Genomic DNA, 19274 nt, shown 5'->3' with positions numbered 1-19274 from the left:
CAACCAACACTTAGGACTTAAATTCCTCTCAGTTACCATCACTTTGGGTTTCTGGTCCGAATACATCATTGACAGATTACAGTGTCTTCATTTTCATGATCACACATTTTTATTTATTTTTGAGATGGAGTCTCACCCTGTCGCCCAGGCTGGAGTGCAGCGATCTCGGCTCACTGCAACCTCTGCTCCCTGGGTTCAAGTGATTCTCCTGCCTCACCCTCCTAATGCCTGGCTAATTTTTGTATTTTTAGTAGAGGTGGGATTTCACCAGGTTGGTTAGGCTGATCTCGAGCTCCTAACCTTGTGATCCGCCTCCCTCGGCCTCCCAAAGTGCTGAGATTACAGGCATAAGCCAGTGTGCCCGGTTAATCAATAGGACTCTTAAGGGCAGCATTCTTAGCAATATTCTCAGCAAGATGGCATTCTCTGGTCTCCGCAGAGTCTGGTTTCAAATGGCCTGGAACCTTCATCATGGCCACAGCAGCAGGTGTCTGTATTGCATCTAACAAATCATAAGGTTCATTATGAAAGTGAGGAAACCTGTTTCCACAACATTCCAAAATCATGAGCAACTGCAAATGCCTGCCTGCTGTCTGTATGAAGGTTAAGCAGTTTCCTCTTAGCGGGGAAGCAGGCTCCAGTGAGGGCAAATAGCTCCGCCTGCTGGGCTGAGGTGGCTGGCGGCCAAGGGGCTGCTTTCCCAAATGCAAAGCAAGAGACCATCCTGTGAACCGGGATAGCTTCGCGTTGCCCAGGGGAGTTTTCTGGAAATCCTTTCGGGGAGTTAAAAAAGATGATCCATTAAAATCAGACAGTCGTGGCATCTCGCCCCGGAGTAGAGAGGAAAGAAAGTAGAAGAATTAAAATTATTACAGGAAGAGACAGTCATATGGGGAGTGGGTAACAGAAGGACCTCATAAAAAGTCAGGTGGCTAGAATGAAAGTGCTGAGTACGATGAGACTGAGAGGCTTTCCACAGCGTGGGCCACAAAAGAGGTGCAAGGACATCCCTGACGATGTCTTCGGTGCATTTGACCCACAGGCTGTTGGCAGGGATAGCCCTCAGACAGGGAGAGCCGCAAGCTCCCAGGTCCCACTGCTCACTGTAGTCTCTTATGGGAATATACTGATCTCCATGCTTTTAAAACACTTTAATTTCAATTTTCTTTAGAGACAGAGTCTCGCTCTGTCACTCAGGCTGGAGTGCAGTGGCATGATCATAACTCACTGTAGCCTCCAACTGCCAGGTTCAAATGACCCTCCCACCTCAGCTCCCAAGTAGATAGGACTACAGGTATTCTACCATGCCTGGCTAATGTTTAATGTTTTTAGAGGGGGGTCTCAAACTCTTGTCTTAAGTGATCCTCCAACCTCAGCCCCCCAACCATGCCCAGCTGCATGCTTTTCAGTTAAAAGTGCTGCTTCCTTCTTTTTCATGTACAGAAAGGAAGAAGTGGGTTGTGTTGCTCCTTGGCCTTTTGGCTAAGATCAAGAGAAGAAGAGGAGTTGCTTTAGCCTTCTGTTGACGTAACCAAATACCTGAGGCTGGGTAATAAGTAAAGGAAAAGAATTTATTTCTCACAGTCCTGGAGGCTGCCAAGTCCAAAATCAAGAGGGCGTGTCTGCTGATGGCCTTCCTGGGGGAGGAGGCTCAGGACATCACATGGTGAGGGTGTTTCTCTTCCTCTTCTAAAGACGCAGTCTCACTCCCAGGATAGCCCTATAATCAATTAACCCATTAGTCCCCAAATCCATGCATAGATTAACCCATTCATGACAGCAGAACCCTCCTGAGAATCACCTTCTAAAGGCCATACTTCTCAATACTGCTACCCTGAGGATTAAGTTTCAACATGAGTTTTGGAGGAGACAAAACATTTAGACCATAGCAGTTGATAATTAGGGTGTCCCAAGACTGGGGGATTTAATAAAATTCCCTGTTTAGCTTGTCAAAAGCCACATCTTGTGGCTCTTCGCAAACAATGGGGTCAGGTTTGGTGATTTCGGCAGAGGGGTTGGGCCAGAATAGAAGACCTGAGTATCCAGCAAGCCCAAGAAATCCACAGAGCAGGTGTTCAGTTCTGGATTTCAGGAATTATAAAATGTCTTGTATGCAATCTGGGTCTGAGTGTGGTCCACTTTGTGAAGTTAGGTGGCCTAAATATTTGTCCTGGGTTTTTACCAGTTGTAATTTTTCCTTAGCTACCTAAAGGCCTTTAGGAGCTAGGAGTTTTAACGGGTGTACACCTCACATGCTGCCTTGAGGGAGAACAATGAAGGTCATCACATATTGCAGTAAAGTGGACCCAGGAGGAAAGCGACACCCTTTAGGTTAGCCTTTAGAATTTGGAAGTAAGACAGGCTCTCAGTGCAGCACTGGGCATGACTGTCCAGGTATACTGTTGGCCTTCCCGAGTGAAAGCAAAGGTCTTGACTGGCCTGGCAGACCTGAGGTTAAGGAATACACTGTACAGGTCAATTGCAGTGAAGAACTTATCATCAGTTGGGATTGAGGTCAGCAAAGCATGGGGGTTTGGGCCGACTGAGTGGTGAGGTGCAACCATATTGTTTATCATGCAAAGATCTTGAACAACTCTCTACCCACAACCATTAAGTTTCTTTACTGGCATAATTGGAGTCTTAAAGAACTGTACACGACGTAACAAGATCTGTGCCTTATAATCTGCAGTGATGGCTTCTATGACCAATAGATCTTCCTTGTTTGAGGTAATTTAAAGAGTCAGGAAGTTCCAGGATTGAGTCGGTTTGATCTGGTTTGTCAAATCCCAAAATTATTTTCCCCATTTGGGAGAAAGAAATTCCTGCATGATGTTTGTCAAAAAATGTGGCCAGACCAGGCACTGTGACTCATGCCTGTAATCCCAGCACTTTGGGAGGCTAAAACAGGTGGATCACTTGAGGCTAGGAGTTCAAGACCAACCTGGCCAACATGGCAAAACCCCATATCTACTAAAAATACAAAAATTAGCTGGTCATGGTGGCATGAGTCTCTAATCTCAGCTACTGGGGAGGCTGAGGCAGGAGGATTGCTTGAAGGTGGAGCAATCCTCCTTCAGGAGGTGGAGACTGCAATGTGATGGCTGAGATCATGCCACTACACTCTATCCTGGGTGACAGAATGAGCCTGTCTCAAAAAAAGAAAAAATTAATTAAATATGAAGAAAATACTTTGCCAGATTTTTCATGTTAGACCAGCCAATACTGAAATTGTTTAGATATGCAATTTGAGCTCCAAGGTCTAACCCACTAGTTATCAGTGCTGTGCCCTAAATTGGAGAAACAACTGGTATTCAAGAGGACATAGTCCAATGTTAAGCATGACTCACGGAGAGCCAAGACGGCCGCCTTGTTCCTCCTGGGCCTTAAGGCTTTTGTTATTAAAGGTTCTGTATTTTATGACTCATCATGGAAAAGATAAAATAATCCAAATTGAATATACTGACGTGGTTGACTTATAAATTGTGAAAACTGTTTAAAACTAATGCTTCCACAGTCACCAGGGATGGCAGAGCTGAGGATGGAGGGGGCATCTGGGCTGCTCTCCTGGACACAAGCAGAGTCCTGTGGCTCTCAGACCTCTCTGAGCAGGGAGCTGCCTGGCAGCCCTGGATCATGGAAGAGAAAGTGCTAGAGGTTTATGATTTGATTCAAACTATCCCAGACCCAGAAAAGCCTAATATTTTAGAAGAACTGGAATTGGCAATGGAAAGTTGTGTGGAAGTTCAGAAGATAAACGAACAAGACTATGTGGTTATTATCAAGGTGACACCACAGTACCGCATTGATATTTGGTGACTCCTATGGAGCTGTGCTTAAAACTTAAGCCATGTTTACCATTTAAACATAAGTCGGAAATCTACATTTCTGAAGGAAGCCACTCAACAGAAGAAGACATCAATAAGGAGATAAATGACAAAGAAAGAGTGGTGGCTGCAATTGAAAACCCCAACTTAGGGGAAGTGTGCCCTTGAACCTGACTGGTACCTGTTTTAAGAGCCACCGAAGTGTAATTGATATATTTGTTTAAACTCTTCATATAACGTCAGACTCATGCTTAATACATAGGTGATTTGTACCACAGAGCATTTTTGAAAGGATTTTTTCCAAGTGAGATTTAATTTTAAGGTAGTACCTAATCTGTTCAGTGTATAACATTCTCAGGATTTTAACACTTAAATGATCAGACAGAATAATATTTTGTAGTAGTGTAAGATGAGCTGGTATTGTTCTGATGCCTATTCTGATACAACTACTTTTAATGTCAAATATGTACTGAGCACCAATGTACTCAATTTAAATCATTACTCTGTAAAATAAGTAGATGATTCTTGTAAAAACAATAAAAAAAGCAAAACTAATGCTTTGTTCCATATTCCTGGGAAGGTCATCAAAACTTCAGGTACATTTGGCCACCTGATGTGTCATCTAATCATGTACAAAGGGATTTCATTCTACTGTCATTTTCAATGCATGTTTTATGTTATAACAGCTAATTATTATGCCAGAGTATATTTTCACCAGATAAAGAAAACTTCTTACGGTTCACTGAGGACGATCAACCCCTTCACAATCTAGAACCTGAAGACTGACTCTTCCGAGAACATCAGAGAAAGACTGTCTTCCACACTGCAGCAGAACTTTGGAAGCTTGGGTTCCAAATCAAACAACTGAGAAGGGTCCCTCCACACTTGTGGAATGGTACACTCATTGGAATCCCTAAGGTAAAAGTAACCAGGGAAGTTTCTCCCCAGAAAAAGATGGCATCCTTGATGTGAACAGCTTTTCCCAAGATCACAGATGAAGACTTGTACTATCATAAGACTCTTATCTTCAAATATTTTTTCCTTGTTTATGCCGCTATGAACAATAGAAATGAAAAGGGATTCTATTATGTTCACTTATAGGGTATACTTTTATTTGTGAAGGATTTTGCAGCCAGCCTTATACACGAGTAATCTTATACTTTGATAGATAAAAGATGAAGGTCCAATGTAGGCAAAAAAAAAAAAACTTGAACAGCACATACACATTTCCTCATAATTAGTAAAAGCTCCTCTTAGTCCACATCGTGGGTTAAAGAGAACATTGCCAGGAGGCCTTCACTCTTCTAGAAGGACATCATTTGTCAGGTCCTTTTTCTGGTTTAGAATAAAATGGGCAATGGTTAGAAATGTATTCCGCATAATAGGCTCTCGAGCAGATTCTACTGTAAAGGCTATCGTTACACAACAGACTTTAAATTCTCTTGTGAAAGTTATGCTAAATAATAGAATTAGCTAAACAGAAAAATCCCTGTGCCAACGTTGGCACCTGTGGTCCATGGAGGAACACATTAAATGTAGATTATACAAATTCAGTTGTAGGAGATCAATTAAAAAAACCACTTGGTCAAGCGAGTGGACTCTTCATCTAGCTCATTCTTTAATCTATTTTATTTTAGGTGGTTTGGTTTATGAGGACCCTGGGTAAGGAACATACTCCAAACTCCCAATAGTCATAATAGTAGTCTCCCTGGTGTGCTGTAGTCTCAAAGGCTGTAAATGTTTGCATGCAGCCATCTCTAGAACATACAGTCTCTCTTCAACTGTAATGAAAGAGCTAAAGAAGTATGTGGCCACGAGGATACCATAACCTACGAAGAATGCCGACCCCAGAAACCCAACATGATGGCAACAGAGAGAGGTGCTAAGGCCCTAAGTATTAGTCACTCTCTTGCTTAAGTGAGAACCTGACCAAAAAGGGATAATCTTTTTTAAAACAAATTTATGAGAGGCCACTGTTTCAGACTCATGCATGAGGTCCCAACAGGCCAAACCAAACTAAAATGGAGTCATTTGTGTTAAGGCAACATAATCAGACCAAGACTTGAAGGATACACACAAATCCTAGAACAGAGCAGCCCAGATTTTTTCTCCTGTAAACAGATGTTCCAGCATAAGCAGGTACTTTCTACTCAATCCTTGTTCCCACCTTTGGAAACTTACGGCTCTACTGTTTCCCAGTGGGTTTCAGGAGCGAATGACTGCACTGACAATGGGGATAGTGACAACCATAACTAAGGTTTTGGTCAATCTCTCAAAATTCAGAAAATGACCAAAAGAGGGGAGTTGTTAAAGTGAACTAAACATGGCCTGAGAAGGACTTTGTACTTCCATATTGGAGTCTTTATGGAGGAACTGCAACCCGGCTTAATAGATAGACTCAAAACCTAACAGGAGTGCGCAGCTGTAGCAATAGCAGAGTTTCGGCCAGCCCTGAGGCTGGACTTCATTCACACACTGTGGTGTTCCAACCGTGTTCAAATAAGGCAAACGCCAGCCTGTGACCAACCCAGCCATTCTGTACGTCACTTTCGATTTCTGTACGTCAGTTGTCTTTCTTTGTCTCCATATCTTCCACCATGTGGCCGCACTGGAGTCTCTGTGAATCTGCTGTGATTCTGGAGTCTGCGCAATTCATGAATCGTTCATTGTCCAATTAAACTTTAATTTGGCTGAAGTTTTTTTTAAATCAAATGTAAACTAAAAATAAAAAATAAAATTCTAAGGCTCCCCAACCATTTAAATGGATTTCCTCCTTGGCCAAGGAACTCTTTTTTTTTTCTTTTTGAGACAAAGTCTTGCTCTGTCACCCAGGCTGGAGTACAGTGGTGCCACCTCTGCTCACTGCAACCTCCACCTCCTGGGTTCAAACAATTCTCCTGCCTCACCCTCCCGAGTAGCTGAGATTAGAGGCGCACACCACCATGCCTGGCTAATTTTTGTATTTTTTTAGTAGAGATCAGGTTTCACTCTATTGGCCAGACTGGCCTTGAACTCTTGACCTCAAGTGATTCACCCACCTTGGCCTCCCAAAGTGCTGGGATTACAGGTGTCAGCCACTGTGCCTGACCTCGAACTCTTAAAATTTGACTTGAAAGACTGGTTCAGGTCATGATGAGAAGTGGAGGTCAGATGCGCCTCATTATACCTCCCTGGCATTAACATCTACGTAGACTTCAAGTCTGATACAAACATTTTACAGCCGATTCTCTCTGAAGCCTACTACCTGAAGGCTTCCTCTGCAAATAAGAACTTTGGTCCCCACAATGCTTTATCTTAACCCAGACATTCCTTTCTGTTAATCCCAGGTCTTTAGGTAAATTCAACCAATCCTCAACCAGAAAAATTTTAAATCTACTTGTAAGCTGAAAGTCACCACCCTCGACCCCTACTTCAAATTGTCCTGCCTTTCTGAACCAAACCAATGTAGGTTTTAAATGTATTTGATTGATTGTTTCATGCCTCACTAAAATGCATAAAACCAAGCTGCACCCCAACCACCTTAGACACCTGTTCTCAGGACCTCTGTCCTCAGGGCTGTGTCACAGGCCATGGTTACTCATATTTGGCTCAGAATAAATCTCTTAAAATATTTTACAGAGTTTGATTCTTTTTGTCAACAACACCAAGCCACCAGAACTCCTGGTAAGGGAAGGGTAAACAGAACTTTTTATTAGCCGAAAGGGACAGGTTCACAGAAGCTGCTTAGAAAGAATTCTTGGTTCCAGAGGCCCAATGCCGAAGCTCAAAGTTGTCCTCAGTTCATTGGTGGAGCTGCCATTACTGGACGTGTTTATTTGGAGCATCTTATCTGAATTACTGCCGTCCTAAAGATGGTCTAAATTCTGTCCAAGTAGGAGACCCGCGAAGGACACAAAAGGGTTTCTTGTGGGGTTTTCAGAAAGTCCTTGCAAACAGTTCTTACTGCAGACACTCAGCCTGAGCCTCCTGTCCTTTCCAGCCCTGAACAAGTGATCACATTCCTCATCTGTAACTTTCACTAAACAAAGGTCCTAGTCTCAGGAATGCATTGCACAAAGCAACCCTGGTTTGCTGGGACAGATAAGCGATGCTCTCCGCCTGCCCTGGTCCAGGCATCTCGTCTAGAATCCTGCCGGCCAGTGGAAATGGCAGGAAGAAGCTCTGTTCACAAGGTACTAGCGAGCCTCGCCGGCATTTCCGAACTGTGTGGCAGCAGCTTCCTTAGGGCCCTCCCCTCTCCATTTTCATTATGTTGTGACACAAATGACTTCATTTTGTGGTGAACAATAGGGTATTCCTCGGCCCCCGCCAACCTTGCAGATCCCCCCTCAGCCTCGCTGTATCAGCCTTTCGGATCCTCCTTCAGCCCCACGGATCCCTCCTCAGCCTGTCAGATCCCCCTCAGCCCGCTGTGTCCCTCTTTAGCCCCCCTGGGTCCTCCCTCAGTCCGTCTGCTGTGTCCCCTTCAGCTCCCCTGGAACCTCCCTCAGCCCCACCTGGGTCCTCCCTCAGCCCCGCAGATCCTCCCTCAGCCCCGCGGATCCTCTCTCAGTCCCACCTGGGTCCTCCCTCAGCCCCACCTGGGTCCTCCCTCAGCCCCGCGGATCCTCCCTCCCCCCCATCCTCCCTCAGCCCCGCAGATCCTCCCTCAGCCCCGCGGATCCTCCCTCAGCCCTCCTGGATCCTCCCTCGATCCCGGGGGTCCCCCTCAACCCCGCCTGCCCGCCCCGGTGGGCCCCGTAGGAACGGAGGTCACCACCGCTCGGCCCACCTCGGTCCTCGTACGCCACAGCGTCGCACAGACCACGCCCACGCACGGTTCGCTCCGCTCCCATGATACGTCACACAGCGCCGGCCCCGCCCAATAGGGGGTAGATCTTCGTGCCTCGCCCACTCTTGCCTCGCCCCGCCGCGGGAAACGTCATACCGCGCGACACGGCGTCTGCCAGTGACGTCTTGGCTGCGCGCCGCAGCATGCAAGGCGGTGAGTGTGCCGTGACCTTATGCGTGTCTTCGTCTTTGCCTTAGTTTCCTACCTGGAAGTCCGGACCGCCTGTTATCAGGCCTCTCCGCAGCGACAGAAGCGGCCGCAGGTTGGCACCTCATGTGGCTGGGAGCAGAAACGGGCGCTGTATCCCGTGGAGTCGGGAGGGAGGGAGGGAGGCAGGGAAGGGGACGGGGGCTGCATCTGTCCTGGGCCATTATCCCCGTGGGTTCTAGCGGGAAGGGAGAGGGAGCTTCCTCCGAAGACCCTCCTGGACCAGCCGCAGGCTCCTGTGCTGGTGAGACCGAGAGAGAGGGATGTGGGCATAGGACACAGAGCAGGATTTCCATTTTAGATGCAGCAGGACCTGTCTTCAGGTCCTTCATTGGTGTGAGAGATAGAGGTACGCCCGAGGGAGCTGGGCGCTCGGCCTCCGTGCAGCCTCATCTCCTGGAATCTGAGTACTGGAAACTGGGCTTTTACCTCGGACACCACAGCACAACCTCCCATGGGAATCCAGGTCACAGCAAAGCAGCCCTGAGCCTCCACTCTCCTGTAACATGACCATCCTTGCCTCGCTGGGTGTTTATAAAAACTAGCAATGACCTTAGAAAGCAAGGCATGAGCTGGACGTGGTGGCTCACGCCTGTAATCCCAGCACTTTGGGAGGCCAAGGTGGGCATCATGAGGTCAGGCGCATCCTGGCCAACATGATGAAACCCCATCTCTACTAAAAATACAAAAATTAGCTAGGCATGGTGGCATACACCTGTAGTCCCAGCGTCTCGGGACGCTGAGGCAGGTTAATTGCTTGAACCTGGGAGGTGAAGGTTGCAGTGAGCCAAGATTGGGCCCGCTGCCCTCCAGCCTGGTGATAGAGCGAGACTCCATCTCAAAAAAAAAGAAAAGAAAAGAAACCAAGGCATGAGCCATGAGCCCAGCTCCACTTTTGAGGCTACAGTCCATTCAGAGAGGTTTCCCAGACTCCGTAACGGCCAGAACAGACAGCCTAGGCCCTGCTGCAGACTGTTCCAGAATCTTTGGGAGTAGTGACCAACTTCTGCTTTTGGAAACACCACTACAGGCGGTTCTGAGAAGTCTAAGTGTTATCAGGCCCCTCCACAGCGACAGAAGCGGAGAGGTTGGTGAGTGACATGGAGATTACATGTGTCTTGGAGGTATACTGGGGTCTGTGGCTACATCCTGGGCTGGGATTTGATGAGAACCCATTAGGTGGAAGAACTTTCCTTTAAAAAAAGATCTCTCCATTCTCTGCCTAGCAGGTTGCACGCCAGGACCTGTACTGACCACCTCCACGTGCCACTGGGGCTCTGAGGAGGAATGGCGGCAGTGGGTAGCTTGCTTGGGTAAGCATGAACTTTCAGGTCCCTGGGGATTGCTGTTAGGGGCACCCCAGGGAACCCCTCTCTTCAGCAGGAAACGGTAGTTCTAAGCCTCCCTTGTCCCAGCTATTGTCCACTGTCCCCTGTGCTGGAAGCCTCGTGCCCTTACTCAGTCTGGCAGCCTCTTCCTGGCTAGGGAGCCAGAGCGGCTCTGACCACAGCCTGCGGCTCCTCAGGAAACTAGGCTCATCCTGGCATATGCCAGCTCTGGTAGTGTCTCCTGTGGCCTGGCAGTGCCCCATCACGGCCAGCCTCAGTCATGTTGGGACTCTGCTGCGGCAGTGTCGGCTGACCAGCGCTTGCATGTTTATCTGCAGCCTGCTAAGATGCAGCGCTGTGAAGGCCACTGGGTCTGCACTCCGCTGCCTGCATACATCCTCCTGGCGGGCCGACAGCAGCAGGGCCTCATTTGCTCGTGTGCGCCGCCAGGCCTATGCACGCCTCTACCCCGTGCTGCTGGTGAAACAGGATGGCTCGACCGTCCACATCCGCTACAGGGAGCCACGGCGCATGCTGGCGGTAAGCTTTTCTTGCCAGGTGCTTCCAGGTGCCAGGCTTGGGGCGGGCCTGTGGTGGGAGTGCTGGTGGCCATTCGCCTCAGGAGGGAATGTGGCTGTGGTCACTGTGCCACATGACAGGAGTCGGGGGAGCAGGTGGCTGTTGGAGAAGTGGAGGAGGGTGACATCCAAAACTGCCTCTAAGCACCAACATTAGATGGGGAGTAACCACTAGTGTGTTTTTTTGTTTTTTGGTTTTTTTGAGGCAGAATCTCACTCTTTTGCCAGGTGCCAGGCTGGAGTGCAGTGGCATGATACTGGCTCACTGCAACCTCTGCCTGCTGGCTTTAAGCAGTTCTCCTGCCTCAGCCTCCGGAGTAGCTGGGACTACAGGCACGTGCCACCACGCCCAGCTAATTTTTGTAATTTTTTAGTAGAGACGGGGTTTCACTACATTGGCCAGGATAGTCTTGATCTCGACCTCGTGATCCACCCACCTCGGCCTCCCAAAGTGCTGGGATTACAGGCATGAGCCACCGTACCCGGCCTGTGTTTTTATTTTTAAATTTATTTTTTGGGACAGGGTCTTGCTCTGTCAACCAGGCTGGAGTGCAGTGGCACAGTCTCGGCTCACTGAAGCCCTGACTCTCTAGGCTCATGTGGTCCTCCCACCTCAGCCTGCCCAGTAGCTGGGACTGCAGGTGCATACCACCATGCTTTGCTAATTTTTTTAAAGACTTTTTTGTAGAGATGGGGTCTCATTTTTTTCTTTAGCTCTTATACAAGAGATGGGGTCTTTGTGTTGCCTAGGCTGGTCTTGAACTTCTGGGCTCAAGCAGTCCTCTCACCTCACCCTCCCAAAGTGCTGGGATTACAGGCATGAGGCACCATGCCTGGCCTTGTGTGTTTTTATAAACATCAAATCTGGGGAAAACACAGAATATTTTATTTTAAAGATTGAAAGCTTTGAAGAGAGAGACCAGTAGAATGAAAATGAAGCTAGCATAGGATGGAAGACACAAGTCGAGAGGAAGGCCTTGGGCTGTCACTTCAGTAGCTCTCAAGGTCCCTCCATCCACATGGACGAAACTTGGTCTGTCCCCTGCAGATGCCCATAGATCTGGACACCCTGACTCCTGAGGAGCGCCGGGCCAGGCTGCGGAGGCGTGAGGCTCAGCTCCAGCGGACGAAGGAATACGAGGAGGAGCTCAGTGATGACTTTGATGTGGAGCGCTACCGACAGTTCTGGGCCAAGACCAAGAAGTGACCGTGGCTCCAGCCACGCCGGGACATTGCTAAGATGGGAGAGCGGTTCTTAAATTCCCACTCTCAAAGCTGCCACCTGGAGTCCGTGTCTGTGTCTGTCTTCTCACTTGGTGTGTGCCCCAGCCTGGCAGCTTGTCCCCTGAAAAGCACCAGCTCAAGCATAGAGAGGGCTCCGTGGACAAGCGGGGCAAGGGTTGAGGGTTTTGGACACTGCTCTGGGGCTGTGGCACACAGACAACCATGTGGGCAGCACCCAACACCAAGCTCTGCCTTCCCAGCCTCAGGGGCACCAGGGCTACAGCACAGTGGGCCTCAGGTTGGTTCCTAGGAGGGGCTGGGTTTTCCAGGCTCAAGGCATCAGCTTCGGTGGGGCAGCCCTAGGACCACCCTTCCCCATGGACATAGCCCGCAGCTCCTGCCCTGGGCCTGCATTCTCACACTGCTCCTGGGAAGCTTCTGCCTTGGGAGGGTCCCCAGAGGAGCAGTCAGCCCTGGTTGTCTGTGACTCCTCATGGGGTTACACACAGCCCAGGGGGAACCACAGACTTGTTCCATCTGTCCAGAGGCTGGTTTCACTCAAAGCAGCTCCTGCTGATGTGCGGGTGCCTTCCACGTGCACACCAGCCCGGGTTTCCTCAGAACTGGCTCCTGCTGATGTGCGGGTGCCTTCCATGTGTGCACCAGCCGGGGTTTGGGACAGCTGAGGGCCCAGACTGCTTCCTGTCCTTGTCTTGGGGTGTTACTGGATCCCAGCTGGCAGGCTATCTCTGACACCTGGTGCCCAACAGGGAGTTCTTGCAGTGGTCTGGAATTGCCGGGGAGGTGGGAGTGTGCTCTGCCATGGTCCTGTGATGGCAGTGCTGCCAACTGAGGAACTGGGCAGCGTCCCCACCTCGCAGGCCCTTCCCTTGCCCCTTAAGTTTGTTCCTGGCCCTTTTCCCATCCCTCTGGCCTTCAGCTGAGGAGAGTCTACAAGGGATGTCCTCTGGCCCTGTGGCCCGGCAGTGCCTGAGCTCACCTGGATGTGCTGTGTGGCCACCTGGGACTCCGGCCCTGTGGCCCAGCAGTGCCTGACCTCATGTGGATGGGCTGTGTGGCTGCCTGGGAAGGGATGCCTTGTGGCCTGGCAGTGGCTGACCTCATGTGGATGGGCCATGTGGCTGCCTGGGAAGGGATGCCCTATGGCCTGGCAGTGGCTGACCTCACGTGGATGGGCTGTGTGGCCACCTGGGAAGGGATGCCCTGTGGCCTGGCAGTGGCTGACCTCACGTGGATAGGCTGTGTGGCTGCCTGGGAAGGGATGCCCTGTGGCCTGGCAGTGGCTGACCTCATGTGGATGGGCCGTGTGGCCACCTGGGATTCTGCCTTGCGGGGTTACTTCCTGAACAGGCTCCATGGAGCCCCGTCTCTGAATTTGTGGCCTTAATCCCTGTGGCATATAGAGCTGGCTGCCTGGCTGTACTGTGGACTCACTTGGCCCTTCCTCCACTGTACCCAGCCTCCTCCTGCTCTAGTGGGCTCCCCCGGGACCCCCACCACCCCTCTGCTCCCTGACCTCCACCCTCCTGGGTCCAGCTTCACTGCTGTCTACATAGAGGGCACCACTGTGACTTAATGCCGCCACCCAGCAGGCAGGCCATGCCACCTCCACCCCAGTAACCCCTCCTGTGGCCTATGGCTTGTCAGGCTAACGGGCTCAAAACTGACCTGGTCTCTTCCCCACAAACCTGGTCCTCATGTTGCTAAGTGGCTGCATCCTCATAGCTGCCCAGACCAGCCTCAGAGCCATCCTGGACTCCTGCCTGATGTCCACCTGGCCCTGCTGTCCCTTCACCATACCTGACATCCAGTCAGGGGTCAGACTCCACAGCCGAACTCTGCCACGTCGGCCAAGTCCACCCTGATGTGGCAAGCCGTACCAGCACCCAGGAGATGATGCCCTCCACCCAAGGGAGCCTTCCCAGGAGTTGACCAGTGGCCTTCAGTGTGCCTGGATGTGGCCTGCTGCTCTGCCCTCTCCATGCACCTGCTCCATGATGTGAACTCAGGCAGCACCGCAGTGGGGCGTACGGCAGCTGGTACTTGCTGAGTAGATGGATGAGCCAGATGTGGGCCGTCTGCCAGGTGTGCTAACAGCCTGACCCATGGGCTGGGTCATTGAGAAACAGATTTCGCACAGTTCTGGACACTAGACCTGTGTTTTCACCCAGTTCAACCTGTGGCTGGAATTGCCCCAAAAGTCGTGGCAGGAGGGTTCCCACAAGGGAGTGCCCCACACCATCCTGAGGTGGGGCCGGTTAGGATTCAACAGAAACACTGAGCACACCAGGGTGATGTGCTCAGAGCATTTATCGAGAGCTTCCGTACAGAGCGGACTGCAGCAGTTCTTCCACGGGCAGTGAAATGAATGTTCTCTAGGTATATCCGCGGGGAGGGAGTTGGAGAATGAAGTTTTTATGAGGGTTTAAGAAAGCAGGCTCAGGCTGGGTCCAGTTTCTGTTTTGAGAAACAACCTAGATGCTTTCATCTGTGCCTGGCAACATTCAAGGCTGCTGCGCGGGTTCAGTCTGCAGAGGAAAACATCGCTGCCCAGGTCACAGAGCAGCCAAGGGACTCTTTCTCGGTCAGCGCTGGGAATGAAGTGAAGGGGGAAGCAGGGGGACGCCACAATGTCCAAAACCAGGGTGCCCAGCATGCTGAGGTTCTAGTGAGGGGTCTCTTCCAGACTGCACACTTTCTTCCTACAGGGTCCAGCCCTATAGGGTCCTTTGAGCCCCTCTCTACTGGCGCAGAGATGAGAAACTGGAAATAAAAGACACAAGATGCTGAGATAGAAAAAAGTCTGGGCCCAGGGGTCTACTGCTAACCAGTATACATGGAGACCAGCAGTGGCCCCGAGTGGCTGGACACTCTGACTTTTATTGAGTACAAAGCAGAGGGCCGGGTAGGTAGGGTGAGGCAGTGGCGGTCAGTGATAGGGTCAGGTAAATCACGTGTCTTGGAGATCGGGGCCCAGGTCCTTAAAGTGGAGGAGGCGAGGAGAAAACCTAATGCATCAGCACTTCTTCATACTTGTCGAGAAAGAACAAAGACATTAAAATTTATGTTACTTTTACTCATTCTAATCCAAGAAGAGGAACCAGGTGCAGAAGCGGAACATGAAGGTAGCCATGGAACGTCACCGCTGAGGCACAGCACAGCATAGAGACGGTTAAGCCCCTGAATGTCTGCAGGCCTCCCTGACAGCCACCAGGCCTACCGCAAGAGCTTGCGGGGAGCAGAGTTTTCTCCTAAGTCCTCCAAGGGAGGAGACATGTCAGACGTCTCCTTCCCTAGCTGGCTAAACAGCGGGCGCTTTCCCAGCGCTAATGCTGGCGCTGCCGCACAGCCGAGGTGCCTTCCAGCAGCCCTTAAGCAGGTGTGACAGAGGGCTTAGAGCACCTTGCTCTAGGGTCACCTCTTTCACAATGTTACTTCAGTTCCATGCTTCATGGCCCGAGAATCATCAGCAAAATTAAAAGGTTATATTGAGTATATATATATATGATTACATATGCATATGTGATTATGATTATAGGAATAACTGTGACTATATCGCTAATTCTTTTCTAGTTCAATATTTATATGGGAACAGGCTGAGGCTTCAGAGCCTTCCTTGCCTTGGCCCTTGCGGGGTCTCCCATCCACACCTTCCCGCCGCCTTCACGCAGTGGAAAGCTGCACAAGCCCTTGGAGTCCCTTTAAGAAGGCTCTGCCCTCTTGACCTAGTCACCTCTGAAACACCAGCGCCTTGGGGTGAGGATTTCACATGTGCACATTCAGTTACCGCAGCGGGGACAGGACCAGCTCTGAGGGCGCCTGGGCAGCTGCTTTTTCATCCACAAGTTCACTGGGTAATTCTCAGAAACTGCACAAATCATTAAGGGCATTCCCTTGTTAGGCGCCCCATACGGAATCGCGGCCGGCGGTGACCAACCAGTTGATGGTGTTAGCTAGGCCTGTCTTAGGAGTTTTCTTTCTTTCTTTTTTTTTTTTTTTTTTTTTTAAACGAGACAGGGATCTCATGGGCTCAAGTGATCCTCCCGTAGTCCCGTTGGGACTAAGCGCGCTCCTGTCCTGCCCATTTTAACCTTTTTTTTTTTCCAATTATTGGAGACAGAGTCTCCCTCTGTCGCCCAGGCTGGAGTGCACTGGCGCGATCTCGGCTCACTGCAACCTCCACCTCCCGGGTTCAAGCAATTCTCCTGCCTCAGCCTCCTGAGTAGCTGGGATTACAGGTGTGGACCACCACGCCCAGATAATTTTTGTGTTTTTAGTAGAGACGGGATTTAACGATGTTAGCCAAACTGGTCTGGAACTCCCGACCTCAAGCGATCCGCCCCCCTCGGCCTCTCAAAGTGCTGGGATTACAGGCTTGAGCCACCGCGCCCGGCCCATTTCAATCCTTTTTAAACGTCCAGTTCAAAGTCGTTCCCCCGCCGGGCAGGGCCGGTGCAGCAGTGCGCAGGCGCGCGAGGGCGGTGCATTCCGCCGGGGCCCAGAGCGCTGAGCCGGGACAGTGCGCTGCGCAGGCGCACGGGACGAAGCTGAGCGGGCTCAAGAGTGACGTTACGGCGCGCAACGCGGAGGCGGGGTCGGCCCAGGGTCCGACGGTAGAGGGTAGCGGGTCCGGGGTCTCAGGTCGCCGGCCGCAGGCCACGGTCGCCCCAGCACCATGTTCGGCTCCAGTCGCGGAGGCGTGCGCGGCGGTCAGGATCAGTTCAACTGGGAGGACGTGAAGACTGACAAGCAGCGGGAGAACTACCTGGGTGGGTGGGCGCGGCGGGCGGGCTCCGGGCTCCGGGCTCCCTGGCGGGCGCTGGACTCACGGCGCCTACGTCCGCAGGCAACTCGCTGATGGCGCCCGTAGGCCGCTGGCAGAAGGGCCGCGACCTCACCTGGTACGCCAAGGGCCGGGCGCCGTGCGCGGGCCCGAGCCGCGAGGAGGAGCTGGCAGCCGTGCGGGAGGCGGAGCGCGAGGCGCTGCTGGCCGCGCTGTGAGTGTCGGCGGGCAGCAGCGGGCGGGGCTTGGGACCGCGCGGCGGAGGCTGGTTGGGGCCGGGGGTGAAGGCTGGGGGCCCGGCTGGGCGGGGGCGGAGTTGCGGGGACTCGCTCGGGCGGGGCCCTCAGGACGAAGGCTGGAGTGGTGAGGACGCGTGCTGGGAAGAGATTCACTCCCCTGACGCCTGCCTCGATTTCCTCTCAGTGGCTACAAGAACGTGAAGAAGCAGCCCACGGGCCTGAGCAAGGAGGTAACTCCCCGGGGTGGGGGCGCGTGGAGGGCCGTGGGTGTGGGGCCGTCCCGAGAGCTCCCTTTGCTCCCCCACCTGCAGGACTTTGCGGAGGTCTGCAAGCGGGAAGGAGGCGACCCCGAGGAGAAGGGCGTGGACCGGCTGCTGGGGCTGGGGAGCACCAGGTGTGGGCCGGTTTCGTGGGGAGGGAGGGTCTGTGTGGGCTCGGTTACTCGGGTGAGGCGGGCCCCTGCCGGACTGTCCTGATCGCTGTGTTACTGCAGTGGCTCCGCAGGCCGCGTGGCGCTGTCGCGAGAGGACAAGGAGGCCGCCAAACTGGGGCTGTCTGTGTTCACGGTAACCACCCCCCACCCCTCGCCTGATCGCATCGGGGCCCACAGGGGTGGGACGGGCAGGGCACGGCATGGCACGGAGCTCCCTGGGGCGCTGCGGGGCGTGGTGTGGGGCCGGCCCGCACACTTCTCCCCAGAGCGCGCTTCATCTGCAGCACCACCGCGTGGAGAGCGGCGGGCCCGGGACTTCAGCAGCCTCGGCCAGGAGGAAGCCACGGGCGGAGGTTCAGACTGAAAGCAGGTGAGGCCGCCCCGGGGGATCTCGGGAGGACTGGAGCGGCTCCTAGGCAGGCAGGTGGCAGCTTCTCTTTGCGCACCGGCCTTGGCGGTGGCCTGCCCTACTTTCCTTCCTGTCTCTTACTCCTAGGTTTTTCCCCAGCGGAGTTTCTCGGGTCACCCTTGAAGGGAGGTCCTAAGTAATGGCAGTGGTTGGGGGCTGTGCTGTAGGAGGGCACTCATGACCTGGGCAGGAGCCTTTTTCTGCGTGGGTGGCACCTCGAGGGATTTTCCTGGGTAATGAGCCTGGGCTGTAACCCCAGGAGTGGCCTGTGGGTGCAGGTACGAGGAAGGTGTCACCTTGCAAGGGCACAGCTCAAGTGGAACAGGGCCATGCAGTCGAGATAGGGATATTGCATCTGTCTCAGTGGCCATGTGACTGCGTGACTGAGGAGCGAAATCTGTAATCTCATTTAACTGATTTAAAGATGCATTTGTGGGTGGTGGCTTCATCTCCTGGATGGGACCTGCCTGTGCTCACTCTCTGAGGCGCATTTTGTACCCTCCCAGCTCTGAAAGCCACAGGAAAAGCAAGAAGGAGAAGAAGAAAAAGAAAAAGAAGAAACACAAAAAAGAGAAAAAGAAAGACAGAGACAGGCGACCAGCTGAGGCCGCCACCTCTCCCACATCTCCCGAGAAGTATGCCCTGGCCCATGTCTTGGGGGTAGGGGTTTGGTTGACCCCCACCTCTATGAGTGACTGCCCTTGGTCTTCCCAGGCCCAGGCACTGCCACCATGACTGTGACTCCGACTTCCCCTGCTGCAAGAGGAGGAAGCGGGGACACAGTGGGGACAGGAGCCCATCTTGCAGGCGGCATGACAGACTCTGAAGTCTGATGGTTGGACCCTGCTCACTGCTACTGTGGGAACTGGAACTCTCCCTTCACCTTGCTTGCCTCCTGCCTCAGGAAAGCCCCTTGTGTGGGTGAGACCTGAGGCTGCTCCTGTGGAGTGGCTCTGGGCACCAGCCTGTGGGGTAAAGGCTGCACAGCTAGCTCTGGAGCAGCCAGCTTCCTGGAAGACCTCCAGGTTTCGCACAGCAGGGATGGCCCCTGGCTTGCCCTGCGAAGGTGAGCCTGCCCACAGGTACCCGTAGAGGCTGGACTCCCCGTGTCCTGCTCATGGCTGTAGCAGCCATGGGCCTATGAGCAATCTACCTGTGGCCAAATACGGTGATCTCTATTTTTCCTTACGTTGACTCTATATTTCAATAAATATATTTTAAAAGAAAGGTGTATCATCCTAATTGGAAGGTCAGTATCAGGAGTTAACGAGATCCCAGGATGGAGCTGCGCCCTAATGCTTCGTTAACGTCCAAGAATGCAGTCCTCCCATGGGTGCCCAAAACCCTACCCATACCCAGGGAGGGCTGAGGCCCTGGAAAGGGGTGCTCAGCTGGCA

General features: G+C 52.1%; 2 protein-coding genes, 2 long non-coding RNA genes and 1 pseudogene across 17 annotated transcripts; 3 read left to right on the top strand and 2 right to left on the bottom strand.

The window, feature by feature from the left end:
• Positions 1–1550: 1550 nt before the first annotated feature.
• On the bottom strand, positions 1551–4679 carry LOC108589200 (uncharacterized). The gene is made up of 2 exons (XR_008478006.2): positions 4561–4679; positions 1551–1720 (listed from the first exon to the last, which is right to left on the bottom strand). It is a non-coding gene; the product is annotated as an uncharacterized LOC108589200 (long non-coding RNA).
• LOC144580424 (cytosolic iron-sulfur assembly component 2A pseudogene) lies at positions 3366–4134 on the top strand (annotated as a pseudogene).
• A 235-nt stretch (positions 4680–4914) lies between the features above and the next one.
• Positions 4915–8631, bottom strand: LOC144576560 (uncharacterized). The gene is made up of 2 exons (XR_013529927.1): positions 8596–8631; positions 4915–5159 (listed from the first exon to the last, which is right to left on the bottom strand). It is a non-coding gene; the product is annotated as an uncharacterized LOC144576560 (long non-coding RNA).
• A 143-nt stretch (positions 8632–8774) lies between these two features.
• On the top strand, positions 8775–12049 carry MRPL55 (mitochondrial ribosomal protein L55). Of its 14 annotated transcripts, none has more exons than XM_035281351.3 (5): positions 8775–8808; positions 9893–9953; positions 10092–10175; positions 10529–10730; positions 11817–12049. In XM_035281351.3, the coding sequence occupies exons 3-5, from the start codon at positions 10150–10152 to the stop codon at positions 11973–11975; spliced, it is 387 nt and encodes a 128-aa protein (XP_035137242.1). In that variant the 5' UTR covers positions 8775–8808; positions 9893–9953; positions 10092–10149; the 3' UTR covers positions 11976–12049. The 14 variants fall into 14 exon arrangements, with proteins under 14 accessions (XP_035137242.1, XP_078213287.1, XP_035137244.1 ...); XM_078357161.1 differs by having other exon boundaries at positions 10089–10175; XM_035281353.3 differs by having other exon boundaries at positions 9893–9986.
• Positions 12050–16598: 4549 nt separating this feature from the next.
• Positions 16599–19104, top strand: C19H1orf35 (chromosome 19 C1orf35 homolog). Its single transcript, XM_002760832.7, has 8 exons — positions 16599–16782; positions 16860–17010; positions 17220–17265; positions 17347–17429; positions 17529–17601; positions 17753–17838; positions 18384–18512; positions 18592–19104. Exons 1-8 carry the CDS (start codon positions 16689–16691, stop codon positions 18701–18703), a joined length of 774 nt encoding a protein of 257 aa, XP_002760878.2. The 5' UTR covers positions 16599–16688; the 3' UTR covers positions 18704–19104.
• Positions 19105–19274: the final 170 nt, after the last annotated feature.

The sequence above is a fragment of the Callithrix jacchus genome, chromosome 19 (assembly GCF_049354715.1).
Source record: "Callithrix jacchus isolate 240 chromosome 19, calJac240_pri, whole genome shotgun sequence".
Classification (NCBI taxonomy): domain Eukaryota; kingdom Metazoa; phylum Chordata; class Mammalia; order Primates; family Cebidae; genus Callithrix; species Callithrix jacchus.
This window is presented reverse-complemented; position numbering and strand designations above follow the sequence as displayed.

Bases quoted from the DNA above. Each gene is read 5' to 3' on its own strand.
- MRPL55 (XM_035281351.3), top strand. From the start codon at position 10,150: ATGGCGGCAGTGGGTAGCTTGCTTGG. The intron at 10,176-10,528 runs GTAAGCATGAAC...GTTTATCTGCAG, and splicing joins GCAGTGGGTAGCTTGCTTGG to CCTGCTAAGATGCAGCGCTG. The intron at 10,731-11,816 runs GTAAGCTTTTCT...TGTCCCCTGCAG, and splicing joins AGCCACGGCGCATGCTGGCG to ATGCCCATAGATCTGGACAC.
- C19H1orf35 (XM_002760832.7), top strand. From the start codon at position 16,689: ATGTTCGGCTCCAGTCGCGGAGGCGTGCGCGGCGGTCAGGATCAGTTC. The intron at 17,602-17,752 runs GTAACCACCCCC...CTTCATCTGCAG, and splicing joins TGGGGCTGTCTGTGTTCACG to CACCACCGCGTGGAGAGCGG. The intron at 17,839-18,383 runs GTGAGGCCGCCC...GTACCCTCCCAG, and splicing joins GAGGTTCAGACTGAAAGCAG to CTCTGAAAGCCACAGGAAAA.